Source organism: Rattus norvegicus, chromosome 11, assembly GCF_021556685.1.
Source record: "Rattus norvegicus strain SHRSP/BbbUtx chromosome 11, alternate assembly SHRSP_T2T, whole genome shotgun sequence".
NCBI lineage: Eukaryota > Metazoa > Chordata > Mammalia > Rodentia > Muridae > Rattus > Rattus norvegicus.
In genome coordinates, this window is record NC_141544.1 from 70,777,697 (window position 1) to 70,798,927 (window position 21,231).

The window sequence follows — 21,231 nt, forward strand, 5'->3', positions numbered from 1 at the left end:
TGCATGTGGGTACTCACAGAGGCCAGATGAGGGGATCCCTTCGAGTTGAACCAACCTCTAGGGCCATGGAAGAGTAGTGTGTGCTCTTAACTGCTAAGCCATCCCTCCAGCCCCAGCAGAAAAGCCTTAAAAACATTTTCACACATATATTCAAATGTATGTGCATATATGTGGGTGAGTGGGAATAGGTGTGAGATATACACGTGCCACAGCTGAGTACGGAGGTTCTTAGTTAGGGTTTTACCTCTGTGAACAGACACCTTGACCAAGGCAACTCTTAAAAGGACATTTAATTGAGGCTGGCTTACAGGTTCAGAGGTTCAGTCCATTCTCATCAAGGCCAGAACATGGCAGCATCCAGTCAGACATGGTGCAGGATGAGCTGAGGGTTCTGTATCTTTTTTTTTTTTTTTTTTTTTTTTTTTTTTGGTTCTTTTTTTCGGAGCTGGGGACCGAACCCAGGGCCTTGCGCTTCCTAGGTAAGCGCTCTACCACTGAGCTAAATCCCCAGCCCCGAGGGTTCTGTATCTTTATCTGAAGGCTGCTAGCAGAACATTGACTTTCAGGCAGCTAGGATGAGGGTCTTAAAGCCCACACCCTAAGTGCCACGCCTACTCCAACAAGGCCATATCTACAAGAACAGGGGCACACCTTCTAATAATGCCAGTCCCTGGGCCAAGCATATACAAACCATCACAGGAGGTCAGAGGACAATGTCGGAGTTAGTTCTCTTCTTCCACTATTTGGGTCCCAGTGATCCAGCTCAAGTTGTCATGCTTGGTGGCGCTCACCCTTACTATTGAACCACTTCTCTGGGCAAGAAGTCTTTAACTTTTCCTTTTTAAAATCAACTCTTAAGTTTTTGCATTTCTCAAATGAGACAAATCTGATTTCTTTTTTTTTTTTTCTACCCACATCATCCTACAAAAGCAGAGAGTTAATTTTGTAGCCTTTTTCTGGGCTGTGTTCTGTGGTTTGTCTTCCTGGCTAACCAAGGTTGGCACCGCTCATCTTGGCTAGCCCCGGCATCTTACCCTCAATACATAGTGGGCCTTTTGGTTTCTTCAGCTGAAAGGCATTTGGGTGTTAAAAAGGCGGTGGAGAGGCTGGCTTTGGTGGTGGAGCACGCCTTTAATCCTGTCACTCTGGAAGCAGAGGCAGGCAGGATCTCTCAGTTTCAGGCCAGCCTGGTCTGCAGAGTGAGTTCCGGGTCAGTCAAGGCTTCACAGAGAAACCCTGTCTCAGAAACAACGAACGTGGCGGAGGCGTATTTTTATGTAAGCCTTGAAGGCTATGGCAAAGCTGGTAAATCAAACAGTGTTTCCAGGTCTGGAGAGGGGCTTAGAGTGTATGAGTCACTGTGGAGAGATTTGTGAATGAGTAGAACCCGGGGATGGGGGTGGGGAGGAGGAAACTGATAGAAGTACTCTGCACACAGAGAGAGACAAGGCCTGGATGTGGAGAACCACTTGCAATGGCAGAATGGGCTGGACAAGGCTTTGGATCTCCCCTGGGGGGAATGCAGGTTTTCAGGCTGTACACCGTGGGGCGTGGCCAATACAGCTCTGCCCAGAGCCCAGGGGACAGCTAGCCGTGTCCCCTCCACCTCCTCTCTCGAGTGGCTTTACAGAGACCCAGCTTTGCCAACTCTGAGTGCTGAGCGATTTTTGCTCACCCTTGTAACTTCAGAGTCTCATGCTCTGTAATCACCCAGGACCTTTATAAATGAAGAAGAGGATGGAGGGAGAAAGGGGGCGGGACAGAAAGAAAAGATGTATTCTAGTTTTGTTTCTGTTGCCGTTGCCCTGACAAAAAGCAACTTAGAGGAGAGGGGGTTTATTTTAGCTCTCAATGCCAGGTTGCAGTCAGTTACTGTGGCAGGAACTTGAAGCAGAAGGGCCAGGGAGGGGAGGGGACTGACTCATCAGAAATAGTTCTTCCGAATCCTGTGCGTCACATACATGCTCTCGCTTTAGATAAAAGTTGGTATTTCAGAAAGTGCATCAAGATAACTTAAAAACAACAGATCGACTACCCAAGTAGTCAATATACAAATTACCCAAGACCTGTATATCTCTAACCACATGTTTTATTTGTTTTTACAGTATTTCCTTCGTGGCCTTTCTTGTGGCTCACCCTGTGTGGCTTGTGTACTTGTTGAGAACATCAGGCGTTTGACACTGCTCTTTCCTAAGTCAGTTTTTCCGAGACCCTCTTGTCACAGGCTCGGTTTCACCTGACACCTGCAGAGGGCCAGTTTCAGTTGGAGGAAAGGCCACTTCCACTTTCCCGTAGGCCTCTGATTAGAAGCATGCATGGCTGGATGCTCCTGGTCTGGGTCCAGGGGCTGACAGAAACTGCCTTCCTTGCTGCAGGTAAGGCTTGCAGACCTAGCAGAGCAGAGAGGGCACTCGGCACAGACACCAGGGCGCTCAGGTAGAGAAGGCTCTGAGTACACGCCTAGGCCTGTATGTATGTCAGTTCTATGTATGTGGTCGTGAGGCTCTGTGTGACCACATGGGGTAATCTCTGAGAAGGGGACGTACGCGTTTTTGGGATTGCAGAGGAAGGACTTCGTAGATCCTCTGACTTGGGGACGCTGACTGGCCAGCCGTTCTAGAGGGAAGCTGGGGAATGGACTGATATGGGAGCCAAGAAACCTAGAAACCTACTCTCCTGCTCCGTCTTCCTCCTGTTTCTGAAGAACTTCTAGAACAATATTCCAGTTAGTTCTCTGTTGACCAGAAATCCCTGCTTCCCAGACTTTCAGAGTCTACAACTAATACCAAAGACTAAGTTCTATTGTGTTTCTATTCTATTAGAAATTGTAGATAAACATTTCTGAGGGACAGAAACAAAATATTTAGAGACTATACTACAAATTAGTTTAAAGGATGAACTTTTAACACTTGAAGGTAGAGAGGAGCCGAGGCGGGGTGAGCTGGTAAGCAGGGGAGAAGTTGGTTTCATCTGAGAGACGGCCTCCCCTCCCCCCCTCCCCTCTCTCCTCCCTCCCATCCCCTGTCCCCTCTCCTCTTCTGCTTTCCTCTTCCCTCCTGTCTCCCCCTCTCCCTTCCCGTCCTCTTGTCTGTTTCCCTCCCCTCCTCTCCTCTTCCCTTCCTTCTCCTTTCCCTTCTTTCCCTCTTTCTCATTTTCATCTCTTCTACCACTCTTTTTTACTTTAGTTTATTTCTTCGACAGATACAGGGTCTTGCTATGTTTTCAAGGTTGGTCTGGAACTCATTATGATCCTCCTGCCTCAGCCCCCATGTACTGGGATTAAAAACATATGCTGCTACTTTTGGCTGAGAAATAGCATTTCTTGTCAAGTTCCTTTCTCTGTGATTCATATTCTCTCTCTCTCTCTCTCTCTCTCTCTCTCTCTCTCTCTCTCTCTCTCTTGTTTTTCCTGACATCCCAAATGCCCATCATATAGCCCAGTTCTATTTCAAAACATAGGGCTAGACACAAGATTAGCCTGCTGGAACCTAGAGAGAAGCACAAGATACGTTGGTTTAGGGCTGATGTTCTAAGTGGGATGGTTAAATAAGTCTAGGAAGATAATCAACCACCTAGCCAGGAGGCTGAGCAGAACATCCCGAGTGAACAAAGTGCTAGAAGTCATGTAGGAATAAGCCAGGCATTTAATAAGACAACATTTAATAATACAGTACATGCAGGGAGAAAGGAGAGGGCTTAAAAGCTAGGGTCCCCAAGGTTGGGGAGGAAGCACAGCTCTGACCAATCAGTAAAGATGAGACAGGGAGGCAGAAGCAACTTCCAGAAACAGCAGTGATCAGCTGGATGGGAATGGAGCCCAGAGAGAAGGGCGAGAAGATTGGAAGGAGGCCGTGGCTGGGACTTCGAACCTTGAATGACAGAGTAAGAAAAACTCTTGAAATAAAGGAAACAGGAAGCAACGATTGTCTCTATGGGGGATGCTAGGATAGACTGCAGGGCATAGACTTCTGTTCCTAGAGCCGGTTCTGGACTCTGAATCCTCTGGGAATCCTCAGGAAGGTTGAAGGGCAGCTGCTGGCCAGAAACTCACGTGTACCTCTCCCTCACCCATAGGAGCCACAGCAGGCACAATGGAGACAAAGGGGAACATCTCTGCAGAAGAAGGTGGCTCTGTCGTCTTACAATGTCACTTCTCCTCCGACACAGCTGAAGTGACCCAAGTCAACTGGGAGCAGCGGGACCAGCTTCTGGCCGTTTACAGTGTTGATCTGGGGTGGTATGTCCCCTCGGTCTTCAGTGATCGAGTGGTCCCAGGCCCCAGCCTAGGCCTCACCTTCCAGTCACTGACCACGAATGACACAGGAGAATACTTCTGCACCTATCATACCTATCCCGATGGGATTTACAAGGGGAGAATATTCCTGAAGGTCCAGGAAAGCTCAGGTATGCCCTCTGAAGCACGGTGGTGGTGAACCACTTTCTCTGACACACTCTAGGAAGTAGAGTGTCCCAATCCTGGAATGCACTGAACTCTTTAGAGGAACTTTTGGGGCATAGTAAAGAGCAGCTGAAGCTGATGAAATTAGAACCTTGTGGGGGACAGAGCTGATGTGTTCTGGAAACATCCAGCTGATTCTCACACACGACCGCTGTTTCTGCATAGGAAATCCATCTTATCTAAAGTGATGAGACTTACGGATGAGGTCATACAGGAAAGGTGATTATTTAATGACTTAGTTATCAGTCGTGCAAATTAGAATTAGCTCTTAAGTTTGAGCTGATTTAAAACAGGCCACATCATATGCTGAGTGAAAATGTACAATAGTCCCCCTCTTTTGCATGAAGACGCGTCAAAGCTTCCACATGTCCCCATAATGACTATTGTCCTACAAACATGAGCCAGTTTTACTGAGGGAAGGGATTGTGGAAATCATATCTGAGAAATAGTTTAGCAGGGTAGTAAAGTGCTCAGCCTCTGATGCCAGACAGCCTAGGTCCAAACCTTGCTGATGGACTTACTTGCTCCGCTGTCCAATGAGGATGGGTATAAGATTTTATGAGCTGCTAATGTGATCTTGAACAATTTACTATAAGAAAAATCCCTTAGCATGGCACCAGGAATATAGCAAGTGCCAAGTCAGGTATTGATCATGAGTATAATTTCCATCTGATTGATGGTGGTGGGAGCTAAGGCTTGGAATTGGTCAGGGTGATAAGGCTGATTTCAAATCAGATGTTCTAGCTCCATGGAATGCCACACTCAGGACTGCATACTATCAGTTATATTGGAGTCTAGGTGAGAACATATATGAATTGAAATTATGTTGGAGTTTAGGTTTCATGAGTTTTAAGAACATTTATACATTGAAGTGATCATAGTTTACCTTAAAATTTCCTTTCAAACATGGCTTCTTGGCACCTGTGCAGTGTGCACACTATGGTCTTCTATCCCTGTCCTTCCTGAGTGAGCCATGGCTATGACCAGTAAGGAGCCAGCCTGGCTTATCCTGTTTAAGTCCTCAGAGCAGCAGGAGCATGCTGGGACTTTGGAGTTCCCAGGCATGGTCCTTGTCCCGAGGGGTCAGATACTATAGACTTCTTTCCTAAAATTCCTGGTGCTCGGGGAAGCAGGCCAGGCTTTTTCTTATTTCAAGTCTTCCCAGGACTCTGGGGTTCCTGCCCAAGTTCCTGGAGAAGCGGGAAAGGTGGGAGGAAGTGTCCTAGAATTCCTTCTTCAGCATATCGCAGCTATTAAATAAGCATCTACTGTGTACCAAGGACAGAGAAAGCAGCAGAAATTAAGGTTGCAAGAGCCTCGCTCCTTCCAGGGTTTCACACCTGGACTATATGACTAAGATAAAAAGTTATATGCTTTCTTTGTGTAATTCAATGTTAAATTTGTTTCAATTTTGAATTAACCTGTTTTTACTGATATATATACATATATATGTATATGTATTTTATTGCATGTCTTGATTTAACCTGTTGATGTATATATATATACATATATATATATATACATATATATATACACATTTTTATTTTATTGTATGCTTGCTATTTATTTGCTTATTCTATGTGTAAGAGTGTCTTGGTAGCTCACACATCTGTGCATACCCTGCTTTCTGGTGTCTGTGGAGGCCAGAAGACTCTAGATCAAAACACTGGGATTATGGATGGTTGTGAACTGCCATGTAGGTGCTGGGAATCAAACCTTGGTCCTCCAGAAGAGCAGCCAGCATACTTAACCACTGAGCCACCTTTCCATCACTTCCCAAGTTTTCTTTTAGAGGACATTGTTTGTTTTTGTTTTACTATTTCCTGAATGGGAAAAGGCTGACAAAATCTGCTCTGAGATATCCACCAGGCACATTGTTCCTCCGGAGATTGGCCACCAACCCCACCGAAGACCAGGGAGATTCTCTGCAGACCACAGAATTGAGGTTAAAGATTCTTTTTTTTTTTTTTTTTTTGGTTCTTTTTTTTCGGAGCTGGGGATCGAACCCAGGGCCTTGCGCTTCCTAGGCAAGCACTCTACCACTGAGCTAAATCCCCAACCCTGTGAGGTTAAAGATTCTTAACAGAGGATAGACAGTTCTAGAACATCCCACCTCTGTCCTGGAACTCACCACAAAGAGTAAGCTGGCCTCAAATCAGAGACCTGCCCGCCTCTTGACTCTCAAGCACTGAGATCAAAGACAAGCACCCCCATGATATGAATGGATTTTTATTTTTTATTTTTTGAGACAGTTGAGGACTCCTTCAATTCGGCAGCTTCGCTCCAAACCTCTGACACTCACCTCTTTTTTGTTCTCCCTGTGGTAGCTCATTTCCAGATTGCCTTGCCTGGAGGGACCATGGCAGCTGTGTTGGGACTCATTTGCTTAATGGCCACAGGGGTGACTGTACTGGCTAGAAAGGTAAGAGTTAGGATATAGCCTGCCTCGGTCCTCATCACCCCATTCTTGCCACCCTAGTGACTTCTGATTCCTCTTCTACTCAGAGAGTCGCTCATGTGATCTCTGCCCCTGTTCCTTGTGCCTTTTCATGGTTCTTGTCCTGTGGTTTAATGCACTTAATATTTTGTGTTCCCCTGTCCCCTCCTATAGGCTGGGAGCTCCCAGAAGGACACACCTACATTTTGCCCATCTTTCTGTCTTGCACAATTGCTAGTTACTGCCTGTCCTTTTAGTCACTGCTCTGAGAGTTCACCTCCTATGAGTTTGGTGCATCAGAGAGGTTGTCTACTGGGTGCTTGGGCTCTTAGTTCTTTTAGTCTTCACAACCCATTGGCTGCATTGGGCCTCCCCATACTACTGTAGGTTGAGAAATTAGCATTCCAAATTTGGGGAGTCGAAGACACACGGCAAGATCAGACATTACTGCCTTGAGTTTAAGAGGCCATGGGCTGAAAGAGTTGGGGAAGGGGAACTGGGGGGAGTATTTTAGTTTCTACCCGGGCACTGACTGTACAATTCTAAGCTCCTTATTTAACTTTTCAAGGTCTCCATTGCTTTGTATGTGAGTGAGATGGGAGGTTACAGTTCTGTCCTATATCACAAAGTTGTGATTGATGCATGGCTGTCAGGTGTCAGGCTTTCTCAGTAACTCTTGCTGTCTGTTAAGGTGGTAACTGTTGACTGGGATGAGCTAAAAAAATTTCAGTCCTTTTTGGTCTGGTTGCCTTGGCCCTTTAATCAAGTCTTGCTCACACACTTCAACTCACTGTGAATACATTTGAGGGGATGCAGCCTGTGACGTATACACTGTTTCCTACTTTCCTGAAATTTTCTTTGCTTTCTCTCCAACTCTGATTCCTAATACTTAATCTTGCTAGCCCCAGGCTTGCTCTCAGGCGCTTGGGAGTAAAAGATGCCTTATTCTTAGCTTTTTAAAGATTTATTTATTCATTTTTATTTAAGTTCAATATATTCAATATATGTTATATTTATGTACATTGTATTTTAATTTATGTATATACTACATACTGAAATTAAAATATAATCACATTGTTTCTCCCTTCGCTATCTTCCTTCTGGTCCTCCCCGTCCCCCATTTTCCTTGCTCTCTTGGTCTCACCGTTCCTCTTTCTCTTTAATTGTTGAAACATACATTCCTAAGTCTACAAACAAAGCCAGTCAATTGGCATGTTACTTGTATATAGATGATGTCAGGGTTGACTGCTGGTACTTAGATTTATATGCTTTATGTGTATGAGTGTTTTGCCTGCATATATCTATGTGCACCAGGAGCGATGGCCATGGAAGTCAGAGGAGGGTATCGTATCCCTGAAACTAGAATTAGGGATGTCTGAGCCACTATGTGGGTGCTGGGAATTGAATGTGGTTCCTCTGTAAGAACGACAAGCGCCTTTAACTGCTGAGCCATCACTACAGCTCCCATAGCCGCAGTTCTTTCCCCTTTATGTTCCCCTCCGTTTGCTGGTTTTTGAAGGCTCACTTTATTATAGAAAACACCTTTGTTAGGGACGTATTCTGGTATTCTTTTAGCGATCATACCAGGCATTACACATTTTACCTGGGCTTATTCAAGTTCCTCTATACTAGTGCCAATCGATTAGTGTTCTATAACCTCCTGGAATATGCAAGAACCTTCTATCGGATCAGCTCTTCTTCTTGTCTGTTCCCCTCCACATTGCTATGCTGCCCAGCTACGATCCTTTTGCAAGTCCACATGCCTCCAGGTCTCTCCTCCATCCACTCTTCTCTCCAGTGTCACTGTCCTGCCTTCTAGCAGCCATTTGCCTTCTGCAGTGCAGGTTGGCAAAGGCAAAGAATTGTGTTGTGTTTATTGCGGTGGTTGTTCACCTAGAACGTGTTTACCCATGGCTATAAACATGGCATGCGTGTTTTGCTCGGTGTAGGATCTCATGCCGGCCAGGACTTTCTTGTAGCACATGGAAAATATTATCCCAGTGTCCAACTACATAAAAAAAATTTTTTTGAAACTGGGTTTTATCCTTACTTCTTTAAAATGCCTTTTCTTCTTCTTGTTCTTGTAACATTTTCTGCCTTTGGTCTCAGCATTTGTACAATGATATAATTAGATGTCATTATCTTTGTATTTATTCTGTATGGCGTTTGGATCAAGTGGGTTTTTTTTCAGTCTGTGGTTTGATGGGTTTTGTCAGTTTGTGGGTCAGTCCTGGCCATTTCTCTTTATATATTCCTTCTCTATTCTTGCTTTCTCCTCCTTCTGGACCTCTTGTCGCAGGGACTTTCGACGCTTCCCTTTCCTTCCGTATGGCTCCTAGTCTTTCTTACATGTTCTGCTCCTTCATATCTCCTTGTTTTGTTGTGGGTCTTTTCTTCCAGCTCACCTTTCAGGTTACCGAGCATCTCCTTTGATGTGTCTATCCTTCGTTTAAATAGTTTGTCGCCTGTCAAAACTCCCAACCTGTTTTCACTAGTTATTCTGACGTCTGTTCCTGAGTTACACCTCCCTGGGTCTTTTCTATTGTCTATTGTCACTTGGTTATCAGTCATTTGTTCTCCTCTTGCCTGGTAGTTTTCATGGTGTACTGGACATTCTCCATGAAAAGCTGCAGCCTCTTCCTCCACGCAGCCCTTCGCAGCTGGCAGGTGGCTATTGTCTGGTACTAGCAATCCCTGGTCACCTGAATTAAACCAGTGAGGACGGGTTGACGTTCTTTTCTCATTGCTGTTCTGAACTACCTGACAGGAGCAGCTCAGGGAAGGGAGGCCTTATTTTGACTTATGGTTGGAGGTACAGTCCAGCATGACGGGGAAGGTGCAGACGGCAGCAGGGGTGTGAGGTGTCTGATTACACCCAGGGAGCAAAGCCATGGAGATGCTAATATTCCACTCCCTCCCTCACCCTGGACCACAGGGATGGTGCTGAAGTAGAACAACACACGAAAGGCCAATGATTAAATATTGATTTGTTGATTTACTTAGTGATTTACTTAGTCACCATTTTTATTGCCAAGCATGACATCACTTGCTGCCTGGAACATAATGGCTCGGAGAAATAGTTAAAACAATGGGTCATTTTTTTTCTTTTTTTCAGAGCGGGGGACCTAACCCAGGACCTTGCGCTTCCTAGGCAAGAGCTCTACCACTGAGCTAAATCCCTAACCCCTCAATGGGTCATTGTTAACAAGCTGCTGACCACCTCTTACGCTTCTGGAAAACCCTGGTTGCTTGCCCACCCCACCTTGTGGTTTTGCAGTATAAAAAAGAATACAAACTGGACCCCGGATGGGAGCCTTCAAGAGTTGTCCTGGTGTCTGTCCACTGGGACATCTCCTCCCTGTCACTCTTGCTGCTGTTGAATCCCTTATTCCAGAAAAGATTCCCAGAAGTGTGCCATGCCATCCACATTCAGGGCAGGTCCTTCCATCTCACTCAGACCCTCTGGAATGACATAGAGATTCACCCAGAAGTTTGTCTAAATCCATCCAAGTAACGATGAATGGCAGCCATCAGAGAGGCCAGAGGGCTGGAGTTCAACCCCTGCTACTTCTATTCCCGTGGTGCATGTGGTCTTCGAGGTCGGCACTGACAAGGCAAGGCCTGCAGTGGTTTGTTTGTTTGTTTCCTCAAGGGTTCCCTTCTGTGCCGGCTTCTGAATTCCAATTTTAGTTTCTCTATCCACAGACTCTGTGGAGGTTATCTGTGTTACCGTAGGTAAATTATACCCAAAGGCTGCTTTACAAACGAAACAAAACAATACAGAGCAATCTCCTCTCCCGGCCACAGTCACTGCCCCTCCAAACCTGGATCTCCTCAGATAACGCAGACAGGCCTGGAACCCTCCTGCCCTAGCTTCCTGAGTGGTGGGATTACAGGCATGAGCCACCTCAATGGCCCCGGTGCGCGTGTCACCAGGCGTGTTCCCCAGTGTGTATCTCACCAGGCGTGTTCCCCGGTGTGTGTGTCACCAGGCGTGTTCCCCAGTGTGCGTGTCACCAGGCGTGTTCCCCGGTATGCGTGTCACCAGGCGTGTTCCCCGGTGTGCATCTCACCAGGCGTGTTCCCCGGTGTGCGTCTCACCAGGCGTGTTCCCCAGTGTGCGTGTCACCAGGCGTGTTCCCCAGTGTGCATGTCACCAGGCGTGTTCCCCAGTGTGCGTGTCACCAGGCGTGTTCCCCAGTGTGCATGTCACCAGGCGTGTTCCCCAGTGTGCGTGTCACCAGGCGTGTTCCCCAGTGTGCGTGTCACCAGGCGTGTCCTCCTGGATCTTGCTCCCAGTCCAAGGATGGAAAACGACTCACTCACTTGGCAGATATGTTATTTCTTCAAACATTTTCTAATATTTCATGTATCTTTCTCCCTTTTTTATATGTGTATGTATATGCGTGTATTCATGTTCAAATGTGGACATATACATAGGTGTATCCCGGTGCTTGAGCACACACATGTCTGCGCTTGAACCTGTGTGTGTGTGTGTGTGTGTGTGTGTGTGTGTGCGCGTGTGCGCGCACGTGTGCATGCGTACAATACGTATAGGCCAGAGTGACATCAGGGGTCTTCCTCGATTGCTCTCCACCTTAAATATTGAGGCAAGATCTTTCCCTATTCACTAGTCTAGCTAGGCACCTTGCTTCAAGGCTCTGTTGTCCCTCCTTGGAACGTTAGTGGTTGTGGGAGGCATTTCAAACTCATTTTCCTTTGCATAGGTGCTGGGGATCTGAGCGCTACCCGCTGAGCCATCTCTCCATGTTTTTACCTGCTCTTAAATTCAGGGTAGGTTCAAAACAGCAGAGGGCTTTCTATTTTGGATGTTATATTTCATATCTTCATTCTATGATTGACTATGAAGTACAGATTCAGCTGGCCTACTTTCTTTGCCTCTTGGTTCTGTTGGGTCAAGCTCCCTGCTGAATTCTCTCCTCCTCATTTCTAACATCCCTCCGCCATGTTCACTCCTCTCCTATCACCAAGTCCTGGCCAGCACCCACCTTCTGTCTGTCTGGGCCCTGGCCAGGCCTAGCTAGGGAGTGTTAGGGTCAGGGCTGAGTAAAGGAGGGACTGTTCTTTATCTGGTTCCCTTTTACTCATCTTGAGAGCTCTTAGCATCTCTTTTTCTATCAGAGGGAGACCCCACTCTATTTTTCTTTTCTTTCTAATTTAACCTTGGCTTTTTAATCCCACAAAGATCTTTCTTCAGGCCTCATTTGGAAGAAACTGTGCAAACTGCCACTGTAATGGTCTCCATAGATTTCACAGCTCTTCATTATAAAGTCTTAGTTGTAGAACTTCTGCTATGACCCCATTATCCATAGTTTCGTACTGTTATTTCTCCTGTTCCTAGAGTTATGTGTCTTCATACTGATTATAAAAGTCGGACTGACTTTCACTTCATCTGGTTCTTAAACTCTGTCAAGTTTTCTGTGCAGATGAGACTGCTGCCTGCTTCTGCTTATCAATACCAAGGATACAGGTATAAGAAACTCACCGTGTTAGATTTAAACACATTCTGTTTTCAGACCTGATCCACAAAGGAAGAGAACCCCAGGTTCAGTGCTTCACCCTGATCTTCTTTAATTGAGAAGGCATTGGAATGAAGATTGGGAAGATGTTTTTGGCTTCAGAGGCAAAGCTGTGTTCCCTGCAGTGATCACTCAGGTCTGGCACTCAGATCTCCCCTGCTAAGTTCTCTAAGCGCTTGGTGGATGCTGCTAACAATCCCAGAGGAACCAAGCAGGTTCCAGCTGTTAGAAAAAGTTCCAATTGCTCTGGAAGGTCAAATATGGCCTTATATCATTATGGCAATTTATCTGTAAAAATCTTTGTTGTATTATGATTCATCCTTTCTCTTCCTGGTTCTGAGATGAATATCATGTCTGCTGACCTACCTGATTCACAGAGAAGTGGACGCTGACCTTCAGTTATTATGTAGAACTGATCAAACAGGGAGGTTAGGACCCAGTATGACTGCTGCTATGGGATGGGTCTGGCTATCCATAATATTTTATTTTATGTCATTGCTGCCATAACAGTTGCAATTATGAAATGAGACATCTAAGGGAAGAGGAGGACAGGAGAAGTGGTCCACCAGAAGAATGAGGTGACAAGAATAACAACTTACCTTTGAGCTGGTACAGCAAGGGTGACTTGTTACCAGATGGCTTCTGCCATCACCAGCATCCTTCAGCTCTGGAACAAAGGGTTAGTGGTCCTGAAGACACAGAAGAACGTATCTGTCTACTAAGGATGTGAGGTTGCTTAATCTTCATGTCAGGTACCCAGGCTAACTTTGGTCATAATAGAACCTGAGAAAGAGGCAAAGGCCAGCAGCTCTCAATTCCATTGCTCCCGTGTACACGGTGCCACTCTGCCTCTCTCTTTGGTGTCCTCCTTGGTGCCTGTCTAGTCATCCTTTCTGCTGCTATCTTGCACCTTAGAAATGGTCTCTAAGGCTTGCTCTCTTCTTGTCCAAAGCATTATTCAATGTATGGTCAGGGAACACATAGTTCTTTGGAACTGGGTTGTTCACAGACACTTTTTTTTTAATTTATTTAATACTTAATAATAATTCTTTGGTTTCCGGGCAAACATCCCCCTCCCCCCTCCCCTTCCTTATGGGTGTTCCCCTCCCAACCCTCCCCCCATTGCCGCCCTCCCCCCAACAGTCTAGTTCACTGGGGGTTCAGTCTTAGCAGGACCCAGGGCTTCCCCTTCCACTGGTGCTCTTACTAGGATATTCATTGCTACCTATGAGGTCAGAGTCCAGGGTCAGTCCATGTATAGTCTTTAGGTAGTGGCTTAGTCCCTGGAAGCTCTGGTTGCTTGGCATTGTTGTTCATATGGGGTCTCAAGCCGCTTCAAGCTCTTCCAGTCCTTTCTCTGATTCCTTCAACGGGGGTTCTATTCTCAGTTCAGTGGTTTGCTGCTGGCATACGCCTCTGTATTTGCTGTATTCTGGCTGTGTCTCTCAGGAGAGATCTACATCCGGCTCCTGTCGGTCTGCACTTCTTTGCTTCATCCATCTTGTCTAATTGGGTGGCTGTATATGTATGGGCCACATGTGGGGCAGGCTCTGAATGGGTGTTCCTTCAGTCTCTGTTTTAATCTTTGCCTCTCTCTTCCCTGCCAAGGGTATTCTTGTTCCCCTTTTAAAGAAGGAGTGAAGCATTCACATTTTGATCATCCGTCTTGAGTTTCATTTGTTCTAGGCATCTAGGGTAATTCAAGCATTTGGGCTAAAAGCCACTTATCAATGAGTGCATACCATGTATGTCTTTCTGTGATTGGGTTAGCTCACTCAGGATGATATTTTCCAGTTCCAACCATTTGCCTACGAATTTCATAAAGCCGTTGTTTTTGATAGCTGAGTAATATTCCATTGTGTAGATGTACCACATTTTCTGTATCCATTCCTCTGTTGAAGGGCATCTGGGTTCTTTCCAGCTTCTGGCTATTATAAATAAGGCTGCGATGAACATAGTGGAGCACGTGTCTTTTTTATATGTTGGGGCATCTTTTGGGTATATGCCCAAGAGAGGTATAGCTGGATCCTCAGGCAGTTCAATGTCCAATTTTCTGAGGAACCTCCAGACTGATTTCCAGAATGGTTGTACCAGTTTGCAATCCCACCAACAATGGAGGAGTGTTCCTCTTTCTCCGCATCCTCACCAGCATCTGCTGTCACCTGAGTTTTTGATCTTAGCCATTCTCACTGGTGTGAGGTGAAATCTCAGGGTTGTTTTGATTTGCATTTCCCTTATGACTAAAGATGTTGAACATTTCTTTAGGTGTTTCTCAGCCATTCGGCATTCCTCAGCTGTGAATTCTTTGTTTAGCTCTGAACCCCATTTTTTAATAGGGTTATTTGTCTCCCTGCGGTCTAGCTTCTTGAGTTCTTTGTATATTTTGGATATAAGGCCTCTATCTGTTGTAGGATTGGTAAAGATCTTTTCCCAATCTGTTGGTTGCCTATTTGTCCTAACCACAGTGTCCTTTGCCTTACAGAAGCTTTGCAGTTTTATGAGATCCCATTTGTTGATTCTTGATCTTAGAGCATAAGCCATTGGTGTTTTGTTCAGGAAATTTTTTCCAGTGCCCATGTGTTCCAGATGCTTCCCTAGTTTTTCTTCTATTAGTTTGAGTGTATCAGGTTTGATGTGGAGGTCCTTGATCCACTTGGACTTAAGCTTTGTGCAGGGTGATAAGCATGGATCAATCTGCATTCTTCTACATGTTGACCTCCAGTTGAACCAGCACCATTTGCTGAAGATGCTATCTTTTTTCCATTGGATGGTTTTGGCTCCTTTGTCAAAAATCAAGTGACCATAGGTGTGTGGGTTCATTTCTGGGTCTTCAATTCTATTCCATTGGTCTATCTGTCTCACAGACACTTTAATATGGATCTATAGAGACCAGAAGGAGACCAGGAAGGGGAAGGTAGCCATGTGCATATTTAGGAGGAGAGATGAGAGAGCGGCTGCGGAACTTGGAAGGGGAGGATCACATAGATGGGTCACATTGGGAAGTGCTGTTACCTTCAAGTGAGAGTCACAACCTGTTCAAGGCCCACCCTGCATGGACTGTGGGAGAACACATACCTTCTTCTCACTCTCTGATCCTTCATTCCCGTGTGGATCCACATGGGGGCCAAGTGAGCCCCCTGGCGTAGTGGATGCAATGCAGTCTTCTTGTGGCACAGAAGACGACAAAGGTTGAGACTGGTGCCAAGGGATAAATATGCTATATCTATGTAGTACTGTTCATAGACCAGGAAATTGGACAAAACATCTAAGCTTTCATGGGGATGGTTGGCTTTGGACGTCACTAATGTATTCTTGGTAGTATTTGAAAGTGTATGTATAAGTATACACACACACACATCAACACAATCCTACACACACACACACACACACACACACACACACACACACACACACACACACGGATCAACACAATTGTATTATAGGTGGTCTAACTATATATCTATATTTATCCTAGGATCACTGTGCTGTATGAGTTATCTTAAGATCCCCATGGGTCAGGTCTTCTTTGTTCCTGTCATTGAAGCTGTAACTACTTTTTTCCTTAAACACGGTCACCATATTTCTACTATTTTGAGGTCCCCTTGTCCTGCTCGCTGCTAGGGATCCCATTCTGCAGGAGCACCTTCTGCTTTTGCATCAGTCTGCAGAGAAGAGACTGTGAAAGTCAGTGATGCTGGCACTGCCCTCGCATGCCTTGCCTCCGGCCTTTCTCACTATCCTCCCTCTGAGAACCCAGGTCACTCACATCAGACTTTTCACTTCTGTCCCTATTCTGAGGTCCTGCTGTAAACTAGTGTCTCCTGAGAATGATGCTAAAAGGCAGCCTATCAGGACAGGTGACAGGGGTGACTTTGATAATCCTTCCACTAAATAATTTCAGAAATCCATCCCTTTATTATATTGGCTCCTCTAGGACAGATGCAGAGAATACCTGTTGTGCTGGGGTAGAAGGAAATGTGTATTCGTGTGTGTGTGTGTGTGTGTGTGTGTGTGTGTGTGTGTGTGATATGAATAAATGTCATTTGCTAGTTAAATATTATGAAAAGTTATGTGTGTCAGATACTGGACAATGACTCTGACAACCCCATTGTCCACTGTCCCTTCTCTCACATGCTACTAGAAAGCAATGTTTGTCCCAGGAAGACTCAGTTGCAATTTCTGTAGTTTTACTTGGTTCTCTAGGACAATGTTAGTACATTAATCCCAGGCCTATTTTTTTTACGCTGGTTACAATTATAGAGTCTCCATGTAGGGTAGAATGGAAATGGAACAGCTTAGGGACCCGTCTGAGGAATATTTGCATTTCCCAGAGGACTCTTAGTTCTCAAAATAGTCTTAAAATTAAAAAGAAAGAGTGGCCAGCCTTACCAAGAGTGAGAATAAGAACACACAAGCACAAAAAGTCATAATTAGCTCTGTGAGAAATAATTGAATATTCATATTAAAATGGATTCCATTGTATCAAGGGATGTCAGAGTCCTTTTAAACACAGCACCATCATGAGCTATGACAGCTATCCCCTTCATCTTAATTTTTAGTCACGTCTACTGAGAGAAATTGGAGTTGGGAGACCAGTGACTTATGTGTGTTCTTCTGAGACTCCAGTGTCTCTCAGTGCCCAACCCCTCGAGGCCTGTAGTGATTCATCATCTTATTTCTCATTTGTTCAGTGTTCCCATCTACAGTGTTCTTATAACCTCCCTTCTTCATCTCCTTGCCTATACGGGTGCACAGTTGGGCTTGACACCAAAAGGGTGGTGTTTCCTGTCTTGGAAGGCAAGGGTGTGGTGAAGACACGTTCCATGTGCTTGGTTGTTCCAATTTCCAAGTCCCTGGCTCTCGGTAGTTTTTGTCAATCAGATACATAAAGTGGGTGAATGATACGCATTAGAGCAGCTGCCAGTAAGAGACCGAGAGAATGTCAAAAGTTCCAAATGTTTTTACAGACTTCTGCCACCCTACTTGTGGCTGATATTCTCCTGTTACCCTGTATTATCATATCCCTCAAGTGTGACACTTTAACATTGATTCTGTGGTTGGCATCACTGAACAGATTTCATTGCTCTGTCTAGTCTCAATGAATGTAAGGGCTTTTGTTGTTGTTATTGGCTGTGATATTATACTTTGACTTGGAAAATTGGATTCTTTTATATGTGACTGTATCAAAATGAGTGTGTGCGTGTGTGCACGTACGTGTGTGTGTGTGCATGCGTGTGTGTGTGTGTGTCTATTTCAGTTCTAAGACATATATAGATTGAACATCTGATATGGGTTCTGAGATTACAAAGAGAAACAGCATTCCCCTTAGAGAACATGGACATTGGAGCCTGGTGAAGGTAGAAAGGTAAAGCAGAGAAGCACAAGAGGAGAGGCGATGTGATCAAAGGAGACTCTAGGCAGAAGTGAGAGACGTCTGAGCCATCGGTGGCTTTATCTTTGTCAGGGGATTTCTGCCTGTGCTCATCCCCAATCACACATGTCAGCAGGGTTTCTGCTAAGAAGAATTAGCTAACTGTGTCTGATCTCAAAGCTCTGCTGCAACAAGTGGCAGTTCTCTGGCATGTGTACCTCAGCAGTTAGGTATCTTGGGTGTGAAACACAGCGAGAGATGAAGCCAGAGAGATGGGCATGAATGGGACACAAAGAGTGTTTGGGGCATCACAGATTCCACTGGGGGATGTAATGAATCACTACTTTTCTCCCAACAGGAATATACCTTTATCTAAAACTTTAATTTTATTTTGAGATTATGTATAAATCCTGTGAGGTGGAATCTCCCAGGCTGTTCATCATGGCAACCCGGGTTAAGCATCCTCTGCTGTATGGTGGGGGCCTAAGCAGACGTATGGACAGACTACTTTTATTTTTGAAAAACCACTATATGGAGATTTGTGGAAAGTTAGCTTAGCAGTAAGAGGAAATGTGAATCAGACCTTTATGAAGGGAACTTGTTCTTCCCCTCAGCAGGTAAGAGGGATTAAACAATGCGGGGATGGAAGAAAACTGGATGGGGTGTGTATTGATCAGGGTTTTCTAGAACTTATAGTATATATATATATTATATGTATATTATATATGGTATATATGTATATATGTGTCATCTATATATGCCATTATGTCATATATATATATATGCATTTCTATCCTTTATATAAATTCTGAGTATAGAAGGAGTTGGAAGAAGAGAAAGAATAGGATTAAAATATATTGAATGAGAATCTTAATGCTACAACAGAGCAGGAAAATTAAGGGCTAAAGGGCTAAGGATTGTGTAGTGGTAACAGTACAAGTTTGCTTCTGGTGTGTGTGTGTGTGTGTGTGTGTGTGTGTGTGTGTGTGTGTGTGTGTTCATAGAAAGAAAGGAAGAGAGAAGGTTCTAACTATGTGTCACCTGTGAAGTAGCTTTTGAATAACATCCCGTGTATTTACTCTGTTTAATCCTAGAAGTCTATTAGAATGCATTCTGTAGAGAGCGGCCTTGGGAGAACGGAAGCTGAGCCACAGGAATGGAACCTCAGGATTCTCTTATCCCCTAGCGGCCCTGTCCAGACACAAGCTGCCCCTGCTGACCTCTGTGGAGAGCAGACAGAAGATGACTATACTGATCCACAGGACTACTTTAATGTCTTGAGCTACAGAAGCCTAGAGAGCTTCATTGCTTTGTCAAAAACTGGCCAATGACAGCTCCCTCTCCCTCCCCCTCCCTCTCCCTCCCTCCCCCCTCCCTCCCTCTCCCCCTCCTTCCCTCTTCCCTCCCCCCTGTGCATATTTATGTCTGTGAGAATGAAAGGCACCTTCTTTTCAGTCTTCATTTCTTCTACCCTTCTCTCCTGCTTCTCTGTGACAGACACAAGGTAAATAGTTTTAACTTGATTATAAATGGGATTTTTGTTGGGGATTTAGCTCAGTGGTAGAGCGCTTGCCTAGGAAGCGCAAGGCCCTGGGTTCGATCCCCAGCTCCGAAAAAAAGAACCAAAAAAAAAAAAAATGGGATTTTTAGCATTGATGTTTATTTTATACATATGAGTGTCTGTCCTTTATGTATGTGTGCATGTGAGGATGGTGTTTGCAGAGGTCAGAAGAGGGTTTCAGGTCTCTAGAACTAGAGTTGGAGAACAGTTGTGAGCCACCATGTGGGTGCTGGTCTCCTGCAAGAATAGCAAGTGTTCTTAAAAGCTCTTTCCAGCCTGGAAATTTTTTCTTTTTCTTTCTGCCTTCCTTCCTTTTTACTTTTCCTTTCGAAAAGGCAAAAATAAAGCAGTAAAAAAATTCCCATTGCCCTGGCTTTGAACTTAGTGATCTGAGCAGGTTGTCTCGCGGCATTGAGAAATACATTCCTCACAATAACCCAGCACTGAGGTGGATGATAAGAATGACCACTGGACTTATATCTCACTGTTATTTTTACCAACATTCACTCCTTCAAGATATGTATCCATGAATGAGGCATGGAGAATCTTTAGGGAGAATTTGAGGGCTATAGGCTTGAGTGGGGAAACATTTATAATAAGACCTACTAGGAGATAAGGACTCATGATTGGGCCTCTTAGGGAAACATGCCCTCAGCCTAAAAGAAAACCCTGACACCAAACAGCTAATGAACATCAGGCTTTCTTCTTTAGCTATACATTTCAAGTTTGCTGAGCTCAGAGTCTATTAGGATGTCTGGTTCAGAGAACTCCCAACTCCTCAAGTTTCATGGTCTTGGGAAGCCATCAGGAAATCCATTTCCACCTGGGGAGCCATGTCCTGGCATCTGGGCCAAGTTAGACCTGCCTCTTCCAGACCCATCTACCATTGGGCCTCTGAAAATGGAAACTTTTTGCCACCAAAAGTTAAGTCTAATTTTTAAAAATAAGGACTTATTTTTCTTCTGAAAACAAAATGGGGTGAACACATATATGAGTGATAAAGAATTAAAAAAATAAGAATATATTTTTCCTTACTCCCAGACCTCTTTAGGCTGGAGTTGGGGTGTCTGCAGTTTATTTATGTTGGACTGATTTTACACTGGAGCAAAAAAGACTTTGTCCTTTTCCCATCTCTCTGCATACCACCTGTGAGAAGTTTTATTTCATGAGCACAGATTGGAGAATGAGGTGAGCTTTCCTCTCACCAAAGCCTCAGGTTAAGTGTGAACAGGAAGACTGGTAACTCCTGTTCCCCTGATCCTTATGGCAATCCCTACCTCCACTCACTTTTCTCTCAAATGAGTCATAAGGAATAAGATTGGTCCAGAGCCCCACCCTTGGGAAGAAAGGTGGATACAGGAAAATGGAATGTGCTGTTGGCTGTGGCAGTCCATCAGACTTTTCTTATAGAAAGTGCAAACTTGTCAAAAGTAGAACACAGCTTACACATTGGAAACAGGCTAAAACATAAAGATTAAAAAAGGAGGTGATTTGACTGCGAGGAGGTTGATGTTGAACCGAGGCTAGACTGAGATTTGGGTGTCACTTAGCATAGTTATGGTAACTGGGAAACATTTACAAATACCGCTGGGATGGGGAGAAAATACAAAGGCGCCTATAGATGCTGGAAATGGGTCAGGTTGCTAAAACGAGATTCAATTTGACAGAAAACAAATTTCAAAGTGGAAAGTGAACTAGATTCTCTCCCGAGATCCACAGAAGACAAGTGCCTAGGGCCCTGACTCCTGGCAGCAGCACATGCTGTCCAGGACAGTATCCAGTATCCATGCTTGTGGCAGTCCCAGGTTCATCCTAGACAGAACATGTTATTGTTCAAACACACACACACACACACACACACAC

At 44.8% G+C, this 21,231-nt stretch overlaps 1 protein-coding gene across 1 annotated transcript; it reads left to right on the forward strand.

Moving 5' to 3' along the window:
• Positions 1 to 2,283: 2,283 nt before the first annotated feature.
• Positions 2,284 to 19,715, forward strand: Tigit (T cell immunoreceptor with Ig and ITIM domains). The gene is made up of 4 exons (NM_001430791.1): positions 2,284 to 2,375; positions 4,075 to 4,404; positions 6,787 to 6,881; positions 18,902 to 19,715. The coding sequence occupies exons 1-4, from the start codon at positions 2,312 to 2,314 to the stop codon at positions 19,136 to 19,138; spliced, it is 726 nt and encodes a 241-aa protein (NP_001417720.1). The 5' UTR covers positions 2,284 to 2,311; the 3' UTR covers positions 19,139 to 19,715.
• The last annotated feature ends 1,516 nt before the right edge of the window (positions 19,716 to 21,231 follow it).

What these genes read in the sequence shown, in the direction of transcription:
- Tigit (NM_001430791.1), top strand. Translation starts at nt 2,312, where the DNA reads ATGCATGGCTGGATGCTCCTGGTCTGGGTCCAGGGGCTGACAGAAACT. An exon ending in AACTGCCTTCCTTGCTGCAG is followed by an intron (nt 2,376 to 4,074) that starts GTAAGGCTTGCA and finishes CCTCACCCATAG; the next exon opens with GAGCCACAGCAGGCACAATG. An exon ending in GAAGGTCCAGGAAAGCTCAG is followed by an intron (nt 4,405 to 6,786) that starts GTATGCCCTCTG and finishes TCCCTGTGGTAG; the next exon opens with CTCATTTCCAGATTGCCTTG.